At 41.2% G+C, this 24615-nt stretch overlaps 1 protein-coding gene across 3 annotated transcripts in view; it reads left to right on the top strand.

The window, feature by feature from the left end:
• Positions 1-24615, top strand: part of xrn1 (5'-3' exoribonuclease 1) — a 128690-nt gene that overhangs the window by 4112 nt on the left and 99963 nt on the right. For all 3 annotated transcript variants that reach the window (XM_039760378.1, XM_039760370.1, XM_039760383.1), the window contains exons 2-6: positions 3919-4151; positions 4259-4356; positions 10018-10127; positions 10259-10369; positions 24329-24414. In XM_039760378.1, the coding sequence (XP_039616312.1) occupies positions 3919-4151; positions 4259-4356; positions 10018-10127; positions 10259-10369; positions 24329-24414 (638 nt within the window). The remainder of the gene's footprint in view (positions 1-3918; positions 4152-4258; positions 4357-10017; positions 10128-10258; positions 10370-24328; positions 24415-24615) is intronic.

Here is a 24615-nt window from a genome sequence, read left to right as displayed (position 1 = left end):
ACAGGCCTACTGACCATTTTCATTGTAAGCACCTGTTATTCACTCTGGACACAGCAGAAAGTCATACATGACCAAAGAATTGGCGGTGCTAGCTTTCTCCTCCAAGTTATTGGGCTTTGCGTCTATCACATGTATGGCATATCTTTCAGGAAAAGAACCACTGCAGCATCAGATGACAGTGAAGCACATTTTAGCAGCCATGGCAGAGTGACCTGGGGTACTGTGTTTCATGAGAGGTGCATGCTGTATCGGAGGTCCAAGTGTTAATTGTCATTGGATAGATAATCCTTTATGACCCCCTGTACAACATACATACAAATTTCTGGCTTGGATAACAAAGAGCAGTTACTGTCACTACATGCTTGTAGTTGGCAGAAAGAGTAGGACAGACCAGCTTGGATTGTGCCACTGCTTCAACATACAGTACATGGAAAAGATAAACAGCAGAGGCCATGTCTAAAAGCGCTTATGTGTTGGTGAAAGAAAATTTCAGCATGTGAGTGCAGGAATTGTACTTGTTACTTGTTAAAAAAAAAACACAGGTTTGAGTTATTGCCACTTTTATCCCATTATGGAATTAATTGAGGAATAGATTTGTGTGTGCTTTGAGAGTGAAGTAATGTTACTGATCAAATGAGGTGTCTCATTTAACTTGTAATGTCACGCATTTGTAAAGAAGAGATAAATAAAATGAGATTACATATAAAACAGTTGTTCACAGGAAGTGAACATTGATGCAAGATTCAAACAAAGTGGCTATTTCACTTGTCTGCACCTGGGAAACTATGAGTTGCTTAATTTATTAATACCAAAACAAAATTTATATAGTGTTTCAATGCTTCGAAGGACAAGGCATATCTTCCTAGTAATAGGATGTGTATTGTGTTAACAGAGACACATAATCGCCAAAACACACAGTAATACAAAAAAAACACATAGTTCACTGCTAAATGTGATCCTGCAAACACTGAATTTTTGTCAGTTGTTTGGCTTTTGAAGACAAACTATGGTTCTTTAGTATAACCCGTAAGTTAAAGTGCACATCTTAAACATGAATGGTGCATTAAAGAATGTAATGCTGTCACACAGTTACAAATTTATTGAGTACAGGTAACAACAGCCCAGACAAATTTCACATTCTGTATTTGTGTGCAGACTAAGAAATGAAGTCTGATCACTCATGGAAGATACCTTGAAAACATTAAATCAAAGATGGTTTAACAGGAGTTTGGACATTAAGGATTCATGTAAAACTGGCAAGATTTATTTCTGACAGATTTCAAAAATTGAAGTACCTAGAGATTCTAACATTTGAAATATGAAATAATTTGACTAATTCTTACATTTTTACTCTTTAGTCATTTTTTAACAGCTAATTATGAAAATATATATCTCACAATAGTAAAAATTACAAACCTAACCGATCAGTTTTCTGACAAACTAGACTTTAGAAACGTGGTTACAAAACCAGCTTTAAAGAGTTAGTTTAAATGTAAATATCTGGAATTCTGTTGAAATTCACTAATTTAACAATACAAATATAATTGACTTTTTATATTTAGTATGGATATTAAGCATTAGTTTTAAACTATTGGACAGAAAATGCCACAGAGTTAATTTAGAAGTGAAGTTCAAGTGTAAATCATGTAGTTAATGATGCATCATTCTATGTAAGCCCTATGCTTAAATCTACCAAAGATTATAAACCCCATTTGTTGTTACACTGTGGGGATTGCCAATCTCTGCCATACGTTAAGATTCAAGCCTTGCATTGTATTTGATATTTATGGATTCCAGGTTATTTAAGTGATAGTTGGGTAACTACTTGATGAGTATACCAATATTTTGAAGCTGTACTTACTGTTGGTGTGTGTGTGTGTGTGTATATATATATATATATATATATATATATATATATATATATATATATATATATATATATATATATATATATATATATATACATATACATACAGTGGTGTGAAAAACTATTTGCACCCTTCCTTATTTCTTATTCTTTTGCATGTTTGTCACACAAAATGTTTCTGATCATCAAACACATTTAACCATTAGTCAAATATAACACAAGTAAACACAAAATGCAGTTTTTAAATGATGGTTTTATTATTTAGGGAGAAAAAAATCCAAACCTACATGGCCCTGTGTGAAAAAGTAATTGCCCCCTGAACCTAATAACTGGTTGGGCCACCCTTAGCAGCAATAACTGCAATCAAGCGTTTGCGATAACTTGCAATGAGTCTTTTACAGCACTCTGGAGGAATTTTGGCCCACTCATCTTTGCAGAATTGTTGTAATTCAGCTTTATTTGAGGGTTTTCTCGCATGAACCGCCTTTTTATGGTCATGCCATAGCATCTTAATTGGATTCAGGTCAGGACTTTGACTAGGCCACTCCAAAGTCTTCATTTTGTTTTTCTTCAGCCATTCAGAGGTGGATTTGCTGGTGTGTTTTGGGTCATTGTCCTGTTGCAGCACCCAAGATCGCTTCAGCTTGAGTTGACGAACAGATGGCCGGACATTCTCCTTCAGGATTTTTTGGTAGACAGTAGAATTCATGGTTCCATCTATCACAGCAAGCCTTCCAGGTCCTGAAGCAGCAAAACAACCCTAGACCATCACACTACCACCACCATATTTTACTGTTGGTATGATGTTCTTTTTCTGAAATGCTGTGTTCCTTTTACGCCAGATGTAACGGGACATTTGCCTTCCAAAAAGTTCAACTTTTGTCTCATCAGTCCACAAGGTATTTTCCCAAAAGTCTTGGCAATCATTGAGATGTTTCTTAGCAAAATTGAGACGAGCCCTAATGTTCTTTTTGCTTAACAGTGGTTTGCGTCTTGGAAATCTGCCATGCAGGCCGTTTTTGCCCAGTCTCTTTCTTATGGTGGAGTCGTGAACACTGACCTTAATTAAGGCAAGTGAGGCCTGCAGTTCTTTAGATGTTGTCCTGGGGTCTTTTGTAACCTCTCGGATGAGTCGTCTCTGCGCTCTTAGGGTAATTTTGGTCGGCCGGCCACTCCTGGGAAGGTTCACCACTGTTCCATGTTTTTGCCATTTGTGGATAATGGCTCTCACTGTGGTTCGCTGGAGTCCCAAAGCTTTAGAAATGGCTTTGTAACCTTTAAAGACTGATAGATCTCAATTACTTCTGTTCTCATTTGTTCCTGAATTTCTTTGGATCTTGGCATGATGTTTAGCTTTTGAGGTGCTTTTGGTCTACTTCTCTGTGTCAGGCAGCTCCTATTTTAAGTGATTTCTTGATTAAAACAGGTGTGGCAGTAATCAGGCCTGGGGGTGGCTATGGAAATTGAACTCAGGTGTGATACACCACAGTTAGGTTATTTTTAACAAGGGGCAATTACTTTTCACACAGGGCCATGTAGGTTTGGATTTTTTCTCCTAAATAATAAAACCATCATTTAAAAACTGCATTTTGTGTTTACTTGTGTTATATTTGACTAATGGTTAAATGTGTTTGATGATCAGAAATATTTTGTGTGAATAAACATGCAAAAGAATAAGAAATCAGGAAGGGGGCAAATAGTTTTTCACACCACTGTATACATATACAATGTGTATATAATATATATTTTTTATTTGTTATATATTTTAATTATACCTAATTTCGAAAATACGGTGTTGGTTTCTTTTCTAATTCATGTGTTCTGATAGTTGTATATCTTCCCTGTGAAATGTCCCAAAATTAAGCACAAAGTGTTTCCTTTATTGAAATGCCAAGATCCATCTGTATTTTGTTTATTTTATTTTTTATTGCATATCGTTTTTGAAAGTAGACTTTATTTTGGACCTTATATACACAGACAGGATTGTTGCCTCTGCAGTTCTGAATATCTTTAGAAGGAGTTCAGTAATGTTTTTTTTCTTTTACCCTTAGATTCCAGAGTTTGATAACCTCTATTTGGATATGAATGGAATTATTCATCAGTGTTCGCATCCTAATGATGAAGATGTCCACTTTCGAATATCAGAAGAAAAAATATTTACAGACATTTTCCATTATTTAGAAGTGCTGTTTCGCATTATTAAGCCAAGGAAAGTTTTTTTCATGGCAGTTGATGGGGTTGCCCCAAGAGCAAAAATGAACCAGCAGCGTGGAAGGCGTTTTAGGTAGCGTATGTTTTTTTTATAAGATTTGAGTGAGATATACATAAGAAATGCTGATATGATACTGTTGGGATCTAACCACTTTGTAATGTGTTCATTTTACTGCAAAGGTCTGCAAAAGAAGCCGAAGAAAAAATCAAGAAGGCAGTAGAAAAGGGAGAGACTCTTCCTACAGAGGCCAGGTTTGACTCCAATTGTATTACACCAGGTAATGTGTGCCATTCTGGTGATGCATAAACTGTGTATGTATTTAATATTGTATAGAAAGTCTGCTGAATCATCCTAAATAAATTCCACAGGTAGTCTGATGCTGAGTCACCCTTATTAGTATTATGCCCGTAGGTTTTTTTTTTTGTTTTTTTTTTTAGTGGTTTTGCTAAAGTAGTTTAAAGGTAGAAATTATTTTAATATGATTGCATTTACGAATGATCCTTCTATTATAAAAGAAATTCTTGCGACGAGATGTGAACTTCTGAGAGACAGAGACACTCCAGAGAACCAGGGGCACTTTCACTTCCTGCGACATGGTCAAGTCACATCATACTGTCATCCATGGCAAGTCACGCCCTACTTAAAAACATTGTCAAACAAGATCTCGGTCATCTAACCTCTCAGTTGTTGCCCTGCCCTACTTACAACCATCTAAAAAGCGAAGAACAAAGAGCAACAATTGATAAGTTAAAGATGACATGTGACACTGTGAAGTCACGTCATACTGACATCCGTTGGAAGCATGTTCCCATGAGACGGTGACGTAAGCAAGGAAAGTAATAATCAGCCCGGAACAAGTGAAATTGAAAACCGTGCAGGTCCAAATGGGGTCAGAAGTAAACGACAAATAGTAAAAGAGACAGTAGAACTTCATAAAGACATTCAAACATGTTGGCGCCATACACATGCAGAGCAGGTTACAGATTATGAAAGCAGTGGAATTCGAAAGGCTCCAAAAAAACCTTGGCACGATAAACACACAGAGCAACATAAAAATATGGCAGTGCTACAATTCGAAGGTGTCGCAAAACAAAGTACAGATCGCATTCATTTAAACAAATGGAAATTATTACTAGGTGAAATAACGGAGCAGCAAAATGAGATCGAATATATGCACATAGGTGATATGTTGGAAGTATGTAGATATTGTAATGCTTTAAAGTTTAACTCAGAGACTTGTTCATCACCTAATTTGTGTTGCCATCAGGGAAAATTCCCATACAATATGAGTATCTATGTTCCCGCAACAATTACAGCTACTACAAGTTTAATTTAGAAAAAAACACAATTTGGTCAGGTGTATATTTATAATCGCAGAGAAGCGATGCAACATAGAATCGAAAGAGTTAAACGATCTGATGTGCTGGAACTTATACAGCCAATAATAGATACAAATCTATAAGTCCAAAAGTAAATTATCAGCAAAACATGGACAAAGAAATTTTCTTGGATTTCTATATGAAGCCGAAAGATCAGTCACATTTATAGTAAACCCACATGTGACAAATTGTCAGCGATAATACTTTAGAAAGGCGGAGGTATCAAAGACAAGAGTAGATTTTCGTGTATATCCAAAGGCAAAGCATGCTTCGTCATGTATGTCAAATACATTGCCACTCTTTCCTTTGCTTTTCCCAGATGGTGAAACAGGATGGTCGTACAATATGAAACAAACACAGTCAGAAAAACGTATAACTCCCACACAGTATTTAGGGTCAAGATTAGCAATAAGTTCCCATTTATGTAACCCGCTTCTATCATCTCAATGTCTGTCGCAACATCACATTATTAATGTGTATGTAAAAGTCGCACCTAATCGTCTCTTCTTTATTAAATCGAATCAAGCTAAACTCAGAATGGAACATATGCCAGATCTAATTGATCACATTCACAATTCAAATATCAATAGTTAAGATGTATTCAAAATAGGTAAAGGAGTAATATTACCATCATTATATCAAGGTAGTCCAAGAGCATTTGAACAGTTATATCATGATGCAATGGTAATATCCTGAAATATCGGTTGGCCAGATTTCTTTATTACAATGACGTGCAATCCACAGTGGCCAGAAATCCACAACTTCTTGACAACAATGCCACCAGCTACATCGGCTCTGTATATTCCAACTTTCGTAAGTAGATTGTTTTATCAAAAGTTCATATTTTTATTGAATGAAAATAAAAGGAGATCTTGATATGCCAATCGTATTAAAACTTCCATCAGAATAGCTTTTGCAATGACAACAGAGCACAAGGACAAACATTTGACACAGTTGTTTTTTTATGAGGTTTTAAAATAAAAAGTGAACATAATACATATGGGGGGAAAAAACACTTTTAATTGTATTTCCACAGGAATAAATCTGGGGGTTGGCTAGCAAAGCAAGCAGGGTGTGAAGCCCACTAGTTTAAAACAATTTTGAGATGCATTCTTCTTTCCTCATACAATGACATGCAAAAGTTTGGGTACTCTTGTTTTAAATGCTTGTTATTGTGAATAGTTAAGTGAGCAGAAGATGAACTGGTCACTGAAAGGTATAAATTTAAAATAACACATTTATTTTCTGCATTTTATGCAAAATTAGTGCATTGTTTTTGTTTTGTACAGTTGTACAGTAAAAAAAGAACGGGGCACAGTGCAAAAGGTTGGGCACCCCAAGACATTTGAGGTCTTGGAGAACTTTTTCCAAGGTCTCTGACCTTCACAGTCATCGTTAGGAAAGCCCATGTGATGCAAATTGCAAAGCTGAATGAATTCTCTAACTCCTCAGACCTTGTCCTAACAGTCAGCAGCTGCTTAGAGCTGAAAAATAAAATAATTGATGCTCACAAAGCAGGAGAAGGCTACAAGAAAGATACCAAAGTGTTTTCAGGTTGCTGTTTCCTCGGTTTGTAATGTTATTAAGAAATGGCAGTTAAATGTAATGATGGAGGTCAAGTTGAGGTTTGGAAGAAGAGAGAAAAACATTCTGAAGGAACTGCTCATTGGATTACTAGAAAGGCAACTAAACACCCCCATTTGACATTCAGGAAGATTTAGCAGACTCTGGAGTGGTGGTGCACTGTTCTATGGTGCAGCAACACCTGAACAAATATGAACTTCAGGGTAGAGTCTGCAGAAGAAAACCTTTCCTGTGTCCTAGTTACAAAATTTAGTGCCTGAACTTTTCAGATGAACATCTAAACAAGCCTGAGGCAATTTATAAACAAGTCCTATAGATGGATGAAATACAAATAGAATGTTTTGCCTACAGTATACAAAAGTATGTTTGGAGAAAAAAGGGTTCCAAATTCCAGGAATAAAACACCTCTCCAACTATTAAGCATAGAGATTGGATCGATCATGCTTTAGCTTTGAGTTGCAGCCAGTGGCACAGGGCACATGTCAATGGTAGAGGCAAGAATTGATTCAAATAAATACGAGCAAATACTGAAAGCAACCATCACACCCTCTGTCAAAAACTTGAATTTAAAAAGATCATGGGTCTTACAACAAGATAATGATCTGAAACACACTTCAAAATCTTTAATGGAATACCTGAGGAGGCTCAAGCTGATGGTTTTTGCCATGGCCCTCACAGTCCCCTAACCTAAACATAATTGAAAATCTGTGGCTAAATCTCAAAAGAGAGGTACATACAAGATGGCCCAAGAATCTTTAAGAATTAGAAGCCTTTTGCAATGATGAATGGGCAAAAAATACCTCAAGTAAGAACTGAAAGACTCTTAGCAGACAAAGAAAATCATTTACAAGCTGTGATACTTCACAGAGTGGGTGTTACTAAGTACTGGCCATATCGGGTGCCCAAATGTTTGCTTCAGACCCTTTTCATTTTTCTGGTATTTTGTACCTGTAAATGATGGAAATGAAATCTTGCTTAAAATACTGAAGAAATGTGTCATCTCTAACTTTTATGCCTTTTGGTGATTAGTTCATCTTCTGCTCAGTTAACTATTCACAGATGTTGTGTCACGATGCACTGTTCTTAACTCAGTGTTCGCTAGTATTTCATAGACAGCACTCAAGATAGTATTTTGAAACCAAAGTCCTAGATGTTTATTGTAGGAAGAGTTGTAATCCAGTATTTATTGGATAGATTAAGCAAATCTGCAAAAAAAGGTAACATTAAATGATAAATATTCCATAAAATAATATGCAGCAATCAAGCAAAATATAATAGTTGTGTCCAAAGCTGCTAAAAAAAGATAATGGTAGAAAGAGAAAAGGTTGTATAATAGGTTTTGGCTGCTACAGAGGAACTGAATCAATCTCTCACCCCAATGCTGAAGATCTTCCAAAATCTAGGCGGCACCCTGGCTTATCAAGGTTGAAAAATAACTTTAAAACCACCAACAGCAGGGGTAATAAAACTTTGCAATATGCACAGTAAAGACACCTATCCTTAGCACTGACTGTCAAACTAATGGAACAGGGGCTTTTTACGCATTTCCTACACAGTCCCCTAAAGGCAATGGGCTCATACCATTCTGAAAGAGGACTGGGATCTATGGTCTTATTCTCACTTTATTCCTGCCCATAAACTAACTTACCTATGTTTCACTCATCCTTGGTAATTACTTCTAAACTCTTAAACAACAACACCACAAAGTCCATGTACAAGTTAAGGAAACCTTCTACTATCCTTGCACTGCTCTCCCCCTTTCCCGTGTCGTTACTCTTGACTGTTGCAAAATCAGCTGTTTAGCAGCTTTTAGGATCATAAGTGGAGTACAGTGGAACCTCGGTTCATGACCATAATTCGTTCCAAATTTCTGGTCATAAACCGATTTGGTCGTGAACCGAAGTAATTTCCCCCATAGGATTGTATGTAAATACAATTAATCCATTCCAGACCGTATGAACTGTATGTAAATATATATTTTTTGAAGATTTTTAAGCACAAATATATAGATATTTTTATATATATTTCCAACATCGTCTGTCTGTCTTTCTATCTATGTCTTACAGCCGCTCAGTTAGTGAATGAGAGATCCACTTGACTGATTTAGATCGGGTTTTTTCCTAGAATTGCTTGAACATTCCAGTTGATTTTGTAACTTCTCTCATAGCGCTAAGAATCATAGTTCGCTTGCAGGTTCGATATATTTGCAGTAATCTGAGACAGAGGCTGCAGGCCAAGGGGAGGGGGAAGCATGACATCAGGAGTGGGGAGTCGGTCTACCTTTGTGTTTTGGAGTGTAACTTACCTCTGCTTAGCTAGCAATACCTTTTCGTTACTGATTTTTAGTTTGTCCTGTTTCACTACAACACGGGCAGAGCTGCAGGAAACGGCTGGTTTTAAATACATATCAGCTGGCATACCAATTTAGCCACGTGGTGTCGGATCAGTACTATATATGTTCTGGCAGCAATCATAATATTGTCATTGTGGTCATCTGTGTACACCAACTTTTTTTTAAATGTGAGTGGGGTGCAAATCCAGCTATAGTAGCTTGCAGGTAGTGACATAACATACATGCAAGTAGATTAGTCAATGGTGTTAAATGTTCAGAAGTGGAGTATGCTTATAGCACATGTGTAAAAGTTATGTGCATGGCTACTACAGCTCTGTGATGTTATGCTAGGTGCACAAAGCATCATGCAGCACTGGGGAAAAAAAAGTCCTTTTAAGCTTCCAAAATTTCTAGTAAAGTGTTTGGCAAACAGGTTCAATCGTGGCCACAGTATACTCACTGCAGAAAGTACTTTGGTGAGCTTTGCCAGTCAACACTAATCTTAACCAATATCCACCTTAATAATATATTCAGGTCTAAAATGTAGTCAATATAGATAACTGATGCACTGAAGAATTTTACCTAGGATTTTGTGGTTTATTCTGTCTTTATTTCTTGTTGTAATTTTTTTTTGTCTCTTCAGGGACGGAATTCATGGCCAGACTTCATGAGCAATTAAAGTATTTTGTAAATAATAAGATTACTACAGACAAGTCATGGCAAGGGGTCAAAGTGTTCTTATCAGGTCATGAGGTGCGTATGTTATACATGGAAAATATTCTTCAGATTGTCATTGTGCAGTTAGAGCAAATGTTACATAATTTTAAGGTTAACTTTTTCATTCTGAAACTTCATTTTTTACGATTTTATTTTTACTGTTGTAGACACCTGGTGAAGGGGAACATAAAATCATGGAATTCATTAGGTCTGAAAAAGCAAAGCCTAATCATGATCCCAATACAAGACACTGCCTTTATGGTCTAGATGCTGATCTGGTATGGATTTCAATATTTTTTTGTCCAGTAGTTTAAGAGCTGTGATATTTGGTGATATTTGTTGTTTGATTGATATAAATATAAAAGGGAACTTTTGGCAAATATTCAATGTCTCAAAGAATACATACATGATTTGTTTTCGCTGTAAATTGGAGGAGGCTTGGGTTAGCCACAAAATTTTTGTCATTGCTTTGACTTGGCGAAGTGATCTGGCTTTGCTGATGTGGTGTTAATTTTTGGCAGGTTTGTTTATCAGTATTGAGTGTGGAAACAGTGAAGCAGAAACGACAAAGAAAAGTCACAACCTTAAAATGTATTTTATAGTACACTAAAAAAAATTTGTACCTTAATAGTAATCTCCTTTGAAGTTTGTGTATATATATATAATATATATATATATATATATATACACACACACTAATAAAAGGCAAAGCCCTCACTGACTCACTCACTGACTGACTCATCACTAGTTCTCCAACTTCCCGTGTAGGTGGAAGGCTGAAATTTGGCAGGCTCATTCCTTACAGCTTACTTACAAAAGTTAGGCAGGTTTCATTTCGAAATTCTACGCATAACGGTCAACAACGTCCACCATGTTGAACTTTCTTATTTATGGCCCCATCTTCACGAAATTTGGTAGGTGGCTTCCCTGCGCTAACCAAAACCGATGTACATACTTATTTCGGTGGTATGACGCCACTGTCGGCCGCCATATTGAATTTTCCAAACGTCACTAATTCTCCAACTTCCCGTGTAGGTAGAAGGCTGAAATTTGGCAGGCTCATTCCTTACAGCTTACTTACAAAAGTTAGGCAGGTTTCATTTTGAAATTCTACGCATAACGGTCAACAACGTCCACCATGTTGAACTTTCTTATTCATAGCCCCATCTTCACGAAATTTGGTAGGTGGCTTCCCTGCGCTAACCAAAACCGATGTACGTACTTATTTCAGTGGTATGATGCCACTTTCAGCCGCTATATTGAACTTTCCAACGTCACTAATTCTCCAACTTCCCATGTACGTAGAAGGCTGAAATTTGGCAGGCTCATTCCTTACAGCTTACTTACAAAAGTTAGGCAGGTTTCATTTCGAAATTCTACGTGTAACGGTCATAACGGTCAACAACGTCCGCCATGTTGAACTTACTTTCTTATTCATGACCCCATCTTCACGAAATTTGGTAGGCGGCTTCCCTGCGCTAACCAAAACCAATGTATGTACTTATTTCAGTGGTATGACGCCACTTTCAGCCGCCATATTGAACTTTCCAACGTCACTAATTCTCCAACTTCCCGTGTACATAGAAGGCTGAAATTTGGTACTTATTTTGGTGGTATGATGCCACTATCGGCCACCATATTGAACATTTCAACAGTCTTTGTTACTTATGGGCCCATCTTCAAGAAATTTGATACGCGGGTTCCCAACGCTAACTGAATCCTACTTAAGTACATATATACGTCCATAGCCTGCAGCTCGGTCACCGTGTGAGGCGGCGTTGAGTCCCCCATCTGAACGCCTCCCACGTTGTTGGCTGCCTGCCTATATAAGGCCGTACGTCGGTCCACTCTCTACATTCTCTTCCTTGCTTCGCCACGGGATTCATGTCCCCTGCTGATAACTACAGCCTTTATATTTAATCCACGGCTTCTCCGCTGTTTTATTGTTCATTTATTACGATTATAGTTCTTGTTTAGGTATTTTAGACTTACTTTACATTGTTCAGGTAACCATTTCCTTTATCATTCCAACCGTACCTGCATTAACATGTCTATCGAGGTGATCACCATCGATCAAAGAACTGTCACTTACTGAGTGGTTTCCATGCCTGGAGATGGCACCTATCTTTTCCATTCTCTTTATTACACATTGCATGGCCATATCAGGTTCACTCTTGATATCCGGAGGAACATTGTGTCTTATGTATTGAATGACTGGGACAGGTTCAAGGTGTGGACTGATGACGGTACAGGAGATAATTATTCTACACAGGAGCACTAGAAGAGAGAAATGCTTAAGCCCTTCATCTATGGTTCTGCAATTGAGTTGATGGCTGCCGCTGAATTGTTCGGTTGTCGCTTTCAAGTGTACCGAAATGGCCAAATATTTTACACCTTTCAACAACCGCCAGTGCCTCTTAAACATCTTAGATTCACAGGTGACTTCAGTAGTGGACACTTTGATGTTTATGAATGTTTAAACTCTCAAAAGCTGGATGTGAAGTTATCGATGAAACCAGTTGTATACTTAAAATGCTTGACAGATGCCGAATGTCTCTTCAACACATGTCCTACAAATACTGTCGTAATTGCAACAAACCGTGAAACTGAAACCGATTATGACAGCAGCAATCCAAGCTGTGAGATCTGAAACAAGATTACTGTTCACATGGTCAACTGTACGTTGCATGCTCAAGAGTAAGCTCAGCGCACAGCTTGGTCATAATACAACTGGAGGGCCGAACTCACAATGTGGTATACAAAGAGATCCTTAACAAATCATTATTGGTAGTTTAAAAAGGTTTAATTTTCTTCTTAATAAAAATTTTAAGGCGGTACTTCGCTGCTGCGAAGTGCGGGTATTTTGCTAGTAATATATATATATATATATATACTGTGTATATTTATTTTTATATTTGTGTGTGTGTGTATATATGTGTGTATATATATATATGTGTGTATATATATGTATATATGTATATATATATGTGTGTATATATATATATATATATATATATATATATATATATATATATGTATGTATATGTATGTGTGTATATATATATATATATATATATATATATGTGTGTATATATATATATATATATATATATATGTATATATATATGTGTGTATATATATATATATATATATATATGTATATATATATGTGTATATATATATGTGTGTATATATATATATATATATATATGTGAACGCTGGCCCGCACAGACAGACGGACATCATATTGTCACCACACACCATTTATTTACACTATTATTTACAAAGGTCTTTGCTCACGTGCACCCCAGTGCCTTCTCGCACCGAATTCCCAAATGTCCAGGCCCACAGTCCTTTGTGCCTTCCTGGCAGCCTCCTGTCCTCGCTCTCCAGCTCAGTCTGCTTCCTCCCGACTTCCACCCCGACTGGAGGGAGGCGGCCCTTAAATAAGGCTCCCGGATGAGCCCCAGGTGTTTCCGGCACCTGTTCCTTGGCCACGCCCCAGCGTGGCGGAAGTGCTGGCTGCCTTCCTGGCAGCTCTCCGGGCGCCACATAAAGTCTTCCCCCCGGCACTTCCTGGTGTGGCGGAAGTGCCGGGCTCCCGGGATAATTAGGCACAGGGGCGCTGCCTGGCGGTGGCCACGGGTCCCTACAGGGCTGGGCTTCCATGCCCTGTACCCGAGGCCCCTGCGTAACCAGGACGGACGCCCCACTCTGTCTGGAGGAGGCACTCGCCTCCTCTTGTCCTCAAAGCGTCCCGGCGGGCTCCTGCCCGACCGGCAACCGCCGGGATAAACCGGCATCGGGCGCCGCCTGGCGGTGACCACGGGCCCCTACAGGAAGGGCTTCCATGCCCTCAACCCGTGGCCCCCAACAGAACCAGGACGGGCGCCCTGCGGTGTGGAGGAGGCACAAGCCCTCCTCTCGTCCTCCAAAGCGTCCGGCGGGCTCCAGCTCCGCGGGCGACTGCATGGGATCAACGGCATCGGCGCCGCCTGGCGGCAACCACGAGGCCCCTACAGGGTAGGGCTTCCATGCCCTCGACCCGTGGCTCCCAATAGAACCAGGACGGACGCCCCCTCGCGGTCTGGAGGAGGCACAAGCCCTCCTCATGTCCTCCTGGGCGTCCGGCGGGCTCCAGCCCGGCGGGGCCACAGTGCCCACCGCTAGCGAGGACACGTGGGTCCGAGCGGCACAACCGAAGGGCAGCACGTCCCGGCGAGGGTCCTACTATGCCCCAGGGTCCAACACGGCACCCTGGGACATCCGTCTTCGGCACCCCCGCGGCGCAAACACGCCCCTGTGGTCTGCGCCGCTCTGCCCGCTGTTCCCGCGGTTGGGACACTATTGGCCTCTCGGCGTGGAGCCCTCCCGCGGAGCGGCCCGTTCCAGGAGGGCAGGTCCCTGGCGGCGTCGTCCTCAGCGCCGTCGGGCTTCGGGCCTGTGGAAAAAGGAAAAGAGGGCCAGAAGCACTGCCAGGACACTCACCCCGAGTGCCCTGCCGGTCTCCGTACCCGCGTGCTCCTGCCCCTCCGACAGCCCCTGACTTGCCTGCTGAAGTCCTCCGTCGCAGGTTCCATGCCCGTCCGCCTGTTGTCCGCGGCACCGCTCTCGCAGGCGGCTCGCCCAGCCGCCCAGGGGATCTCCTCTGCCCGCACAGAGGACGGCCCTTCTCCGGACGCGCGCACCCAGCGCCGCGCCCTCTCCTATCGGAGGAACCGGCATTCACCCTTCGGTTCCTCCTTCTTTTCTTGGACGTGCTGACGGTCTGGGTCTGAGCACAGCAAAAGCTCAAATCCAGCCCCGTCTGCGTCCAGGCAGAGCGACAGGAGACAGCTGCAGGCTTGGAGCGCAGGGCGCTAGGACCCAGGGCACTCAGCAGCCCGATCCTACCAGCCCCTGCATATCGAGCTCCTCGCCGCTAGCTGTCTGCACCGCGCGTCTGCTGTCGGGAGGTTGCTTACTTGAGCTGATCGTCCGTAAGCGGTCACAGCCATGTTCGCAAACCTCCCGCTTGCTTTCTGGGACGGTAATACTCACCACCCCGCCGTGTTCTGCCTGCCTCCGGTTCCAGCGCCCGCGCGATCCTCCGTCACGCTGGGCGTCTCTCGACGCGACCGCCTTTCCCGTCAGCTGCTCACACTGAGCGGCGAGAACACGTAGCAGCTCCTCTAAGGACGGCTTGGCGGGCGAAGGACTCCTCCGACACACGCCGAGCGCTGGTGGAGAGAGAGACAGACGTCGGTGAGCTTACCTGTCGATCGGCTCCATGCGACGCCTGCCTCCTCTGGGCCACTCCCTCTGGCCCAATCGGGTCTCGTTTTGGCACGAGATTGGCGTTCCTAGGTCCCGCCTCCATCCAATCCTCGGCGGGCACACTAGACACACCAGCCAACCCCGTGCCTGTCAGCGGGCGGGACATCCGGCCCGCGGCCATTTTGGCTCTTTCCTCCCTAGTGCGGCGACATGCTGGCTCTTCAGGTTGCAGCGTCTCCCTTTCAGCAGCTCTCCCGGCTGCTGCGGCGCTAACGAGGCACCGCGTTCGACAGGCCCCTGCCACCGACAAGGATCCGGGCGCCCCTGCCTGTTAAAGAAAAACAGGCGCTGGCCCTTCCCCTGCGAGCAGGAAACTTACCTCCCGGGTCCTGTCTGTCCGGGGAAGCGTCCCCGGCATGGCCTCGATAGGCGGCCTGCCGCCCCGGCGCCTTCTGCCACGACGTGCTTGCGGGAGCCCGCTGCACTCCAGCAATGCCCATGGTCCTTCCTCCGCACCTGGGAAGCTCGGCCATAATGCGGTCCGGCGGCGGTCTCGGGGTAAAACGCTCCCGGGGGCTGTGCACGGGCCGCTCCTGCGGCCAGTGTGTGGGGTCCGCTGCTGCGCCGGGCCGTTCACAGACATATTTGTTATTAACAAAGCAGGTCCCCGTCTTGTACCAGACGGATCATCCTGCCGGCTACGCCACTGTGAACGCTGGCCCCGGCACAGACAGACGGACATCATATTGTCACCACACACCATTTATTTACAGTATTATTTACAAAGGTCTTTGCTCACGTGCACCCCAGTGCCTTCTGCACCGATTCCCCAAATGTCCAGGCCCACAGTCCTTTGTGCCTTCCTGGCGCCTCCTGTCCTCGCTCTCCAGCTCAGTCTGCTTCCTCCCGACTTCCACCCCGACTGGAGGGAGGCGGCCTATAAATAAGGCTCCCGGATGAGCCCCAGGTGTTTCCGGCACCTGTTCCTGGCCACGCCCAGCGTGGCGGAAGTGCTGGCTGCCTTCCTGGCAGCTCTCCGGCGCCACATAAAGTCTTCCCCGGCACTTCCTGGTGTGGCGGAAGTGCCGGGCTCCCGGATAATTAGGCACAGGGCGCTGCCTGGCGGTGGCCACGGGTCCCTACAGGGCTGGGCTTCCATGCCCTGTACCCGAGGCCCCTGCGTAACCAGGACGGACGCCCCACTCTGTCTGGAGGAGGCACTCGCCTCCTCTTGTCCTCAAAGCGTCCCGGCCGGGCTCCTGCCCGAGCGGCAACCGCCCGGGATAAACCCGGCATCGGGGCGCCGCCTGGCGGTGACCACGGGCCCCTACAGGGAAGGGCTTCCATGCCCTCAACCCGTGGCCCCAACAGAACCAGGGCGGACGCCTCGCGGTGTGGAGGAGGCACAAGCCCTCCTCTCGTCCTCCAAAGCGTCCCGCCGGGCTCCAGCTCCGGCGGCGACTGCATGGGATCAACCGGCATCGGGCGCCGCCTGGCGGCAACCACGGGCCCCTACAGGGTAGGGCTTCCATGCCCTCGACCCGTGGCTCCCAATAGAACCAGGACGGACGCCTCGCGGTCTGGGAGGCACAAGCCCTCCTCATGTCCTCCTGGCGTCCAAGGGCTCCAGCCCGGCAGGGGCACAATATATATATATATATATATATATATATATATATGTATATATGTGTATATATATATATATATATATATATATATATATATATATATATATATATATATATATATATATATATATATATATATATATATATACACACACATATATATATATATATATATATATATATATATATATATATATATATATATATATATGTATATGTATATATATATATATATATATATATATATATATATATGTATGTATATATATGTGTGTGTGTATATATATATATGTGTATATATATATATATATATATATATATATATATATATATATATATATATATATATGTGTATATATACAGTTGTGTGAAAACTATTTGCCCCTTCCTGATTTCTTATTCTTTTGCATGTTTGTCACACAAAATGTTTCTGATCATCAAACACATTTAACCATTAGTCAAATATAACACAAGTAAACACAAAATGCAGTTTTAAATGATGGTTTTATTATTTAGGGAGAAAAAATCCAAACCTACATGGCCCTGTGTGAAAAGTAATTGCCCCTGAACCTAATAACTGGTTGGGCCACCCTTAGCAGCAATAACTGCAATCAAGCGTTTGCGATAACTTGCAATGAGTCTTTTACAGCACTTTGGAGGAATTTTGGCCCACTCATCTTTGCAGAATTGTTGTAATTCAGCTTTATTTGAGGGTTTTCTAGCATGAACCGCCTTTTTAAGGTCATGCCATAGCATCTCAATTGGATTCAGGTCAGGACTTTGACTAGGCCACTCCAAAGTCTTCATTTTGTTTTCTTCAGCCATTCAGAGGTGGATTTGCTGGTGTGTTTTGGGTCATTGTCCTGTTGCAGCACCAAGATCGCTTCAGCTTGAGTTGACGAACAGATGGCGGACATTCTCCTTCAGGATTTTCTGGTAGACAGTAGAATTCATGGTTCCATCTATCACAGCAAGCCTTCCAGGTCCTGAAGCAGCAAAACAACCCCAGACCATCACACTACCACCACCATATTTTACTGTTGGTATGATGTTCTTTTCTGAAATGCTGTGTTCCTTTTACGCCAGATGTAACGGGACATTTGCCTTCCAAAAAGTTCAACTTTTGTCTCATCAGTCCACAAGGTATTTTCCCAAAACTCTTGGCAACCATTGAGATGTTTCTTAGCAAAACTGAGACAAGCCCTAATGTTCTTTTTGCTTAACAGTGGTTTGCGTCTTGGAAATCTGCCATGCAGGCCGTTTTGCCCAGTCTCTTTCTTATGGTGGAGTCGTGAACACTGACCTTAATTGAGGCAAGTGAGGCCTGCAGTTCTTTAGACGTTGTCCTGGAGTCTTTTGTGACCTCTCGGATGAGTCGTCTCTGCGCTCTTGGGGTAATTTTGGTCGGCCGGCCACTCCTGGGAAGGTTCACCACTGTTCCATGTTTTTGCCATTTGTGGATAATGGCTCTCACTGTGGTTCACTGGAGTCCCAAAGCTTTAGAAATGGCTTTATAACCTTTACCAGACTGATAGATCTCAATTACTTCTGTTCTCATTTGTTCCTGAATTTCTTTGGATCTTGGCATGATGTCTAGCTTTTAAGGTGCTTTTGGTCTACTTCTCTGTGTCAGGCAGCTCCTATTTAAGTGATTTCTTGATTGAAACAGGTGTGGCAGTAATCAGGCCTGGGGGTGGCTACGAAATTGAACTCAGGTGTGATACACCACAGTTAGGTTATTTTTAACAAGGGGCAATTACTTTTTCACACAGGGCCATGTAGGTTTGGATTTTTTCTCCCTAAATATAAAAACCATCATTTAAAAACTGCATTTTGTGGTTACTTGTGTTATATTTGACTAATGGTTAAATATGTTTGATGATCAGAAACATTTTGTGTGACAAACATGCAAAAAAATAAGAAATCAGGAAGGGGGCAAATAGTTTTTCACACCACTGTATATGTATATGTGTGTATATATATATATATATATGTATATATATATATATATGTGTGTATATATATATATATATGTGTGTGTATATATATATATATATGTATATATATGTATGTATGTATATATATATATATATATATATATATATATATATATATATATTTGTGTATATATATATATATATATATATATATATATATGTGTGTATATACAGTATATATGTATATATATATGTATATATCTATACTAATAAAGGCAAAGCCCTCACTCACTGACTCACTCACTGACTCATCACTAATTCTCCAACTTCCCGTGGGTGGAAGGCTGAAATTTGGCAGGTTCATTCCTTACAGCTTCCTTACAAAAGTTGGGCAGGTTTTATATCGAAATTCTACGCGTAATGGTCATAACTGGAAGCAGTTTTTCTCCATTTACTGTAATGGAGATGAGCTTCAACGCCGTGGGGGAGTTTAGTGTGACATCATCACGCCCCACGTAATCACGCGGTACATAGAAAACCAGGAATAGCTCAAAAAGCGCTTAAGAAAACATGCATTATATAATTGAGAAGGCAGCGAAACAATAAGAAGCGGCGGTGACATATACAACCATATTCATGAGTTCTGCTACTTGAAACAAAGCACGATGTAAACCTACACTTTAAATTAAGTTCATAGACAGGCTGCGCTGGCGTTTGTAATTTAGTGCCTGCCCATATAAGGCCGTCCGTCAGCGGCAATCCAATAGCAAACTGCCACGGGTAAATATTCACGGGTGAAGGACTGTGCTTATGGAGAGGAAGATGAGATGGTCAGGGTGGTGTTTGACACAAACTCAGCGAAACTGCGAGAGAAAGTTTTAAGTGCCAGGACTAAGGTAACATTAAATACAGCCACGGACATAGCACGAGATGGCACCAGCACAGCTGGGAACCTTCGATGCATGTACACCGGCGGCTCACGTGAACTGGCGCAGTGCACAGATAAAGGCAACAGTTCCAAAGAGCTGAACAAAACCGAATTACACAATTGAAAAGGCAGCAAAAAATATGAAGCGTCTGATAAGCATATTCATAAATCCAGCTACTGCGGAAACAAAGCACACGGTGGAAAAAGTCAATGTCCTGCTAAAGGAAGACAGTGTAAAAAAATCCCGTGCATGCAGTGTGTCAGGTCTCAGATAAAGAAGAAGACGAGCTGTTTATTGATGCAGTAAGAAACGAATCGATGCATGAAACCTGTCATCTTTACAGCGATTGACAAACACGGAATGTAACTTGAACACAACACATCCTACAAATACGAACCTGATTGAAAGAAATAATGATAATCAAATCCTTGATGACAGCAACACTCAGTAACACTCACAAAACAAATACTGTATATTGACAGTCATGTTACGTTATTTTTAAAATGTTCCCTTTTCTTTTTCTACCTTTTTTAACACACTACTTCTCCGCTGCGATACGCTGGTATATATATATATATGTATATATATATATCCCGCTCTACATACTCGAATAATGGATACTTTATTCGCCATCAATGATTGTTTTGGTAAAGCCATACTCAGTGTATTCATTAGATGAACGGTAAAAAAGTAAGAGCGAGGGAGGATGACTCATTGAGGCATGCAGGCTGTAGTCTTGCGTCAACTCTATCTGAATTGCGATCACATTTGAAAAAACATATCTTTTCAAGTTCTATTTAGTCCATATGTGTCAAACTCATGGGCGCGGGCCACATCCGCCCGGCGTAATTATATCCGCCCGAGATCATTTTATATACTGTATTATTGTTATTAAAGCCCGGGTATATGAAGCGCTGGTAACACAATAAACTACAGATCCCATAATGCAGCGCTTCAGCTGCCTTGCATCAGGGTAACCTGAATGCAATTCAGAAGATACAGAAAACAGCATAATTAAATAAGAATCTGACACTTCAGCGGACGTTTTAACCCGTGCACAATCACAAAGTGATTTCAAGTGAAGCTGCTTTTATGGGAGACACAAATGCACCAGTTCACCTTGCCCCACTTTCCCTGTTGCCAAGTACTGTTAAACCAAGCGTCACTACGGTGTTCCCAAATACGCACTTTGCTGATAAACTGAGCGCACTGCGCACTGAGTTTGCACGGCGCTTTGGTGACTTTGATGAACAAAAAAAGTCCGTCTACATGCGGCTCGAACCTTGTGCATGTTTGGTAGCACATATCTGTGTGAGAAGCTCTTCTCAGTGATAAAGACTAACAAACCAGCACACAGGAGTCACCTCACTGATGAGCACCTGCAATCCATCCTGAGAATCTCCACAACACAGAACCTCACAGCAAACAGAAACGAACCTGTGGCCAAAAAAAGATGCCAGGCGTCCAGCTCTAAAATGACATATGAGCAAAGACAACTGAATGATTTGATTTGTTATTGCACGTAAGAGCGGGAGTCAACCGTTTTAACAAACAGCGTATTGCACTGATACGAAATAGCTGTGTGTGTATATATGTAGATTTGTATGTATATATATATATATATGTTTATATATGTATGTGTGTGTATATATGTGTGTGTATGTATGTATATGTGTGTATATATGTAGATATATATGTATGTATATATGTGTATATGTATAGATATGTGTGTATATATATATATATATATATATATATATATATATATATATATATATATATATATGACAACAACACTCATCACTCACAACAGTGACAAAACAATTACATTGACAATCAGGTTACGTTATTTTCAAAATGTTTCCTTTTCTTTTCATTGCTTCTTTAACACACTACTTCTCCGCGCTGGTATTTTGCTAGTATATATATATATATATATATATATATATATATAGTGGAGCACGGCCCGGACACAGACAGGCAGACACGTTTGAGTCACCCAACACATGTTTATTACAATCTTCCATATTTACACAGTGCACACACAACCCCAATCTCCCCCAAAAGTCCTGGCCAACAGCACAATGCCTCTTTCACTCTCTTCAGGCCATCTCCTTTCCTCTCCTCCAAGACCTTGCCTCATCCTCCTGACTCCAGCCCATGAATGGAGGGAGGCGGGACCTTTTATAATCACCAGGATGTGCTCCAGGTGCCTCCCAACGATCTTCTGTCGGCACTCCCCAGTGTAGCGGAAGTGCTGGCTGCGCACTGGGAACCGCTCTGGGTGTCTCTGATCCTCTTCTCCCCAGCATTTCTGGGTGTGGCAGAAGTGCTGACGTCCAGGGCTCCATAGGCATTGGGGTGCCCCCTGGCGGTGACCACGGCCCCAATAGCGTTGATCTTCAAAGCTCTGTACCTGTGGTCCCCATAGCCACCTGGGCGGTCAACCTCATGTGGTCTGGGGGAGGCGTAAGCCCTCCTCCAGGGTGCCCCGGCCGGGTCGCACCCCCAGCACAGTATATGTGTATATATATATATATATATATATATATATATATATACACAGGGTCACAGGGGTCTGCTGGAGTCAATCCCAGCCAACACAGGGTGCAAGGCAGGAACCAATCGTATGTATGTATGTATGTATGTACACATAGTGGAACCTCGGTTCACGACCATAATTCGTTCCAAAACTTTGGTCGTGAACTGGACCAATTTCCCCATTAGGATTGTATGCACAAATATATTTAATTACATCATAGATGCACATTGTAATAGTAAACTAAATGTAAAAACATTGAATAACACCGAGAAAACCTTGAACAACAGAGAAAACTAACATTGCAAGAGTTTGCGCTATAGCCTTATGACACGATCGCTGTAAACACTTTTTTTAATGAGTTTTAAGCACAGGGGGAACAAAAAGGAACATTTGAACAAATCCGAACTTTATTTAAAAACCAACCATAAGCAACCAAGAAAGTAACATTGCAGGAGTTCACGCTAATAGCCTTACAACCCGATCGCTGTAAACACTTTTTTTAAATGAGAACTAACCTTGCATGAGTCGAGTTCTGGCATGAAGTGAGGAGGAACTGGGTGGAGAGGTGGTTACAGTGCTTAGAAGCCATTAACTGCAAAAGCACACGAAATACTGTAGAGTACAAAGAGTTCACAGGTAAAGCACACACGTCTGACTGAGAATAATGAACAGGGAGAGGCTGAACACATGCTTAAATACAGTAATCTGCGCGTATGAACCAGAAGGGAAATGAAATAAGAGTACAAAGAGTTCACAGCAAAAGCACGCACGTCTGACCGAGAGCAATGCAACACGTGTAGAAATCATCACCGAAAGGGAAACTGTTTTGTTCGTATACCGAGTGTGTGGTTGTGAACCGAGGCAAAAGTTTGGCTAACTTTTTGGTTGTATACCGAGTTGTACGTGTACCGAGATGTTCGTGAACCGAGGTTCCACTGTATAATGTATATGTGTGTGTGTGTATATATAATGTACACGGTTGGAGACGAAAGCCCGTAGCCACAGTGGCCTTCCAGAAATGAACTTAAGAACCACTTATTTTTAAATAGTAAATTGATGGTTCTTTTGTTAAATAATATTTCATTAAGAAACCAAGAGACAATTAAAGTAGCCAATGAAGCTGATGAAGACTAAATGAAGCAATCAAAGGAGTGGAAATCATCATAAGCAAATAAGAAATCGTTTTGGAACAAACACCTGCAACCATTGCAGCCCTCCAGAACCAAACTTGATGATCAGTGCTCTAGTATGTTGTGCAGCATACGCATATACTACAAGAAGTGTTATTTTGTCATTAACCTCACATTTACTGTGTTGTATGTTCTGGTCAGATTTTTGAGCTGTTTTTTTTATATTTTATTTAAACAACTCCTTAAATTCATTACTATATATGTTAGATGGTACTGTGCCAAACAATTATTTATTTGTATAGTTATTAATTTAATCAAGTTTATGTCTTTCAGATTTTAAAACTTGTGGGTATGTCTTTGAGACATGCCTGAATAAACAGTTATGAAGAAATAGTTAACTATTTTAATCTATTAATAATATATGGATAATAACTAAAATCGGTCTTTGCACATCAGTCAAAGTAATCAATCAAATTGCAAATTGTTTAATTTTGCATTCAGAATTGGTAAAACAAATGTATACAATTTGAAGATAATCAAGCATTGTATGCTTACTAAAGTAGCTGATAAGGAATATGAAAACAAGGAAAAATTTAAGTTCTTCAGATTTGGACAATAACCAAGTAGTAACTTTTTACTGAATGACAGAGCTTTATTTTCTGTTAAAAATGGACATTGTTGCTTCAATACAAAATGTATTTTAAGTAAATTGGTATAATTGTTCTTTAAATGTTTGCATTGTCATTTTTTTTCTTATTTATGCACAGTGCGTTTTCTTCTCATTTTCTTTTTTTTTGTTTTATGCCTAAATATAGATCATGCTTGGATTGACAAGCCATGAGCCACACTTCTCTCTTTTGAGGGAGGAAGTCAGGTTTGGTGGGAAAAAATCACAGAAAAGGTATGATTTATCCAACATAGGTATTTTAAAATAATTATTTTAATTGAATTATGACGCATGTTTTGCCTTTTTATTTTTGTATGGATGTCTTTAATAAAGTACCATCTATTCCTGATTTATTTAAAATATATGTCGATACTAGTGTTTGTGATTATGTAGGGTTTACATAAGGTCTAGTATTCTATCACTAAATCACCTTCA

The sequence above is a fragment of the Polypterus senegalus genome, chromosome 1, assembly GCF_016835505.1.
Source record: "Polypterus senegalus isolate Bchr_013 chromosome 1, ASM1683550v1, whole genome shotgun sequence".
NCBI classification, from domain to species: Eukaryota; Metazoa; Chordata; class Cladistia; order Polypteriformes; family Polypteridae; genus Polypterus; species Polypterus senegalus.
This window is presented reverse-complemented; position numbering and strand designations above follow the sequence as displayed.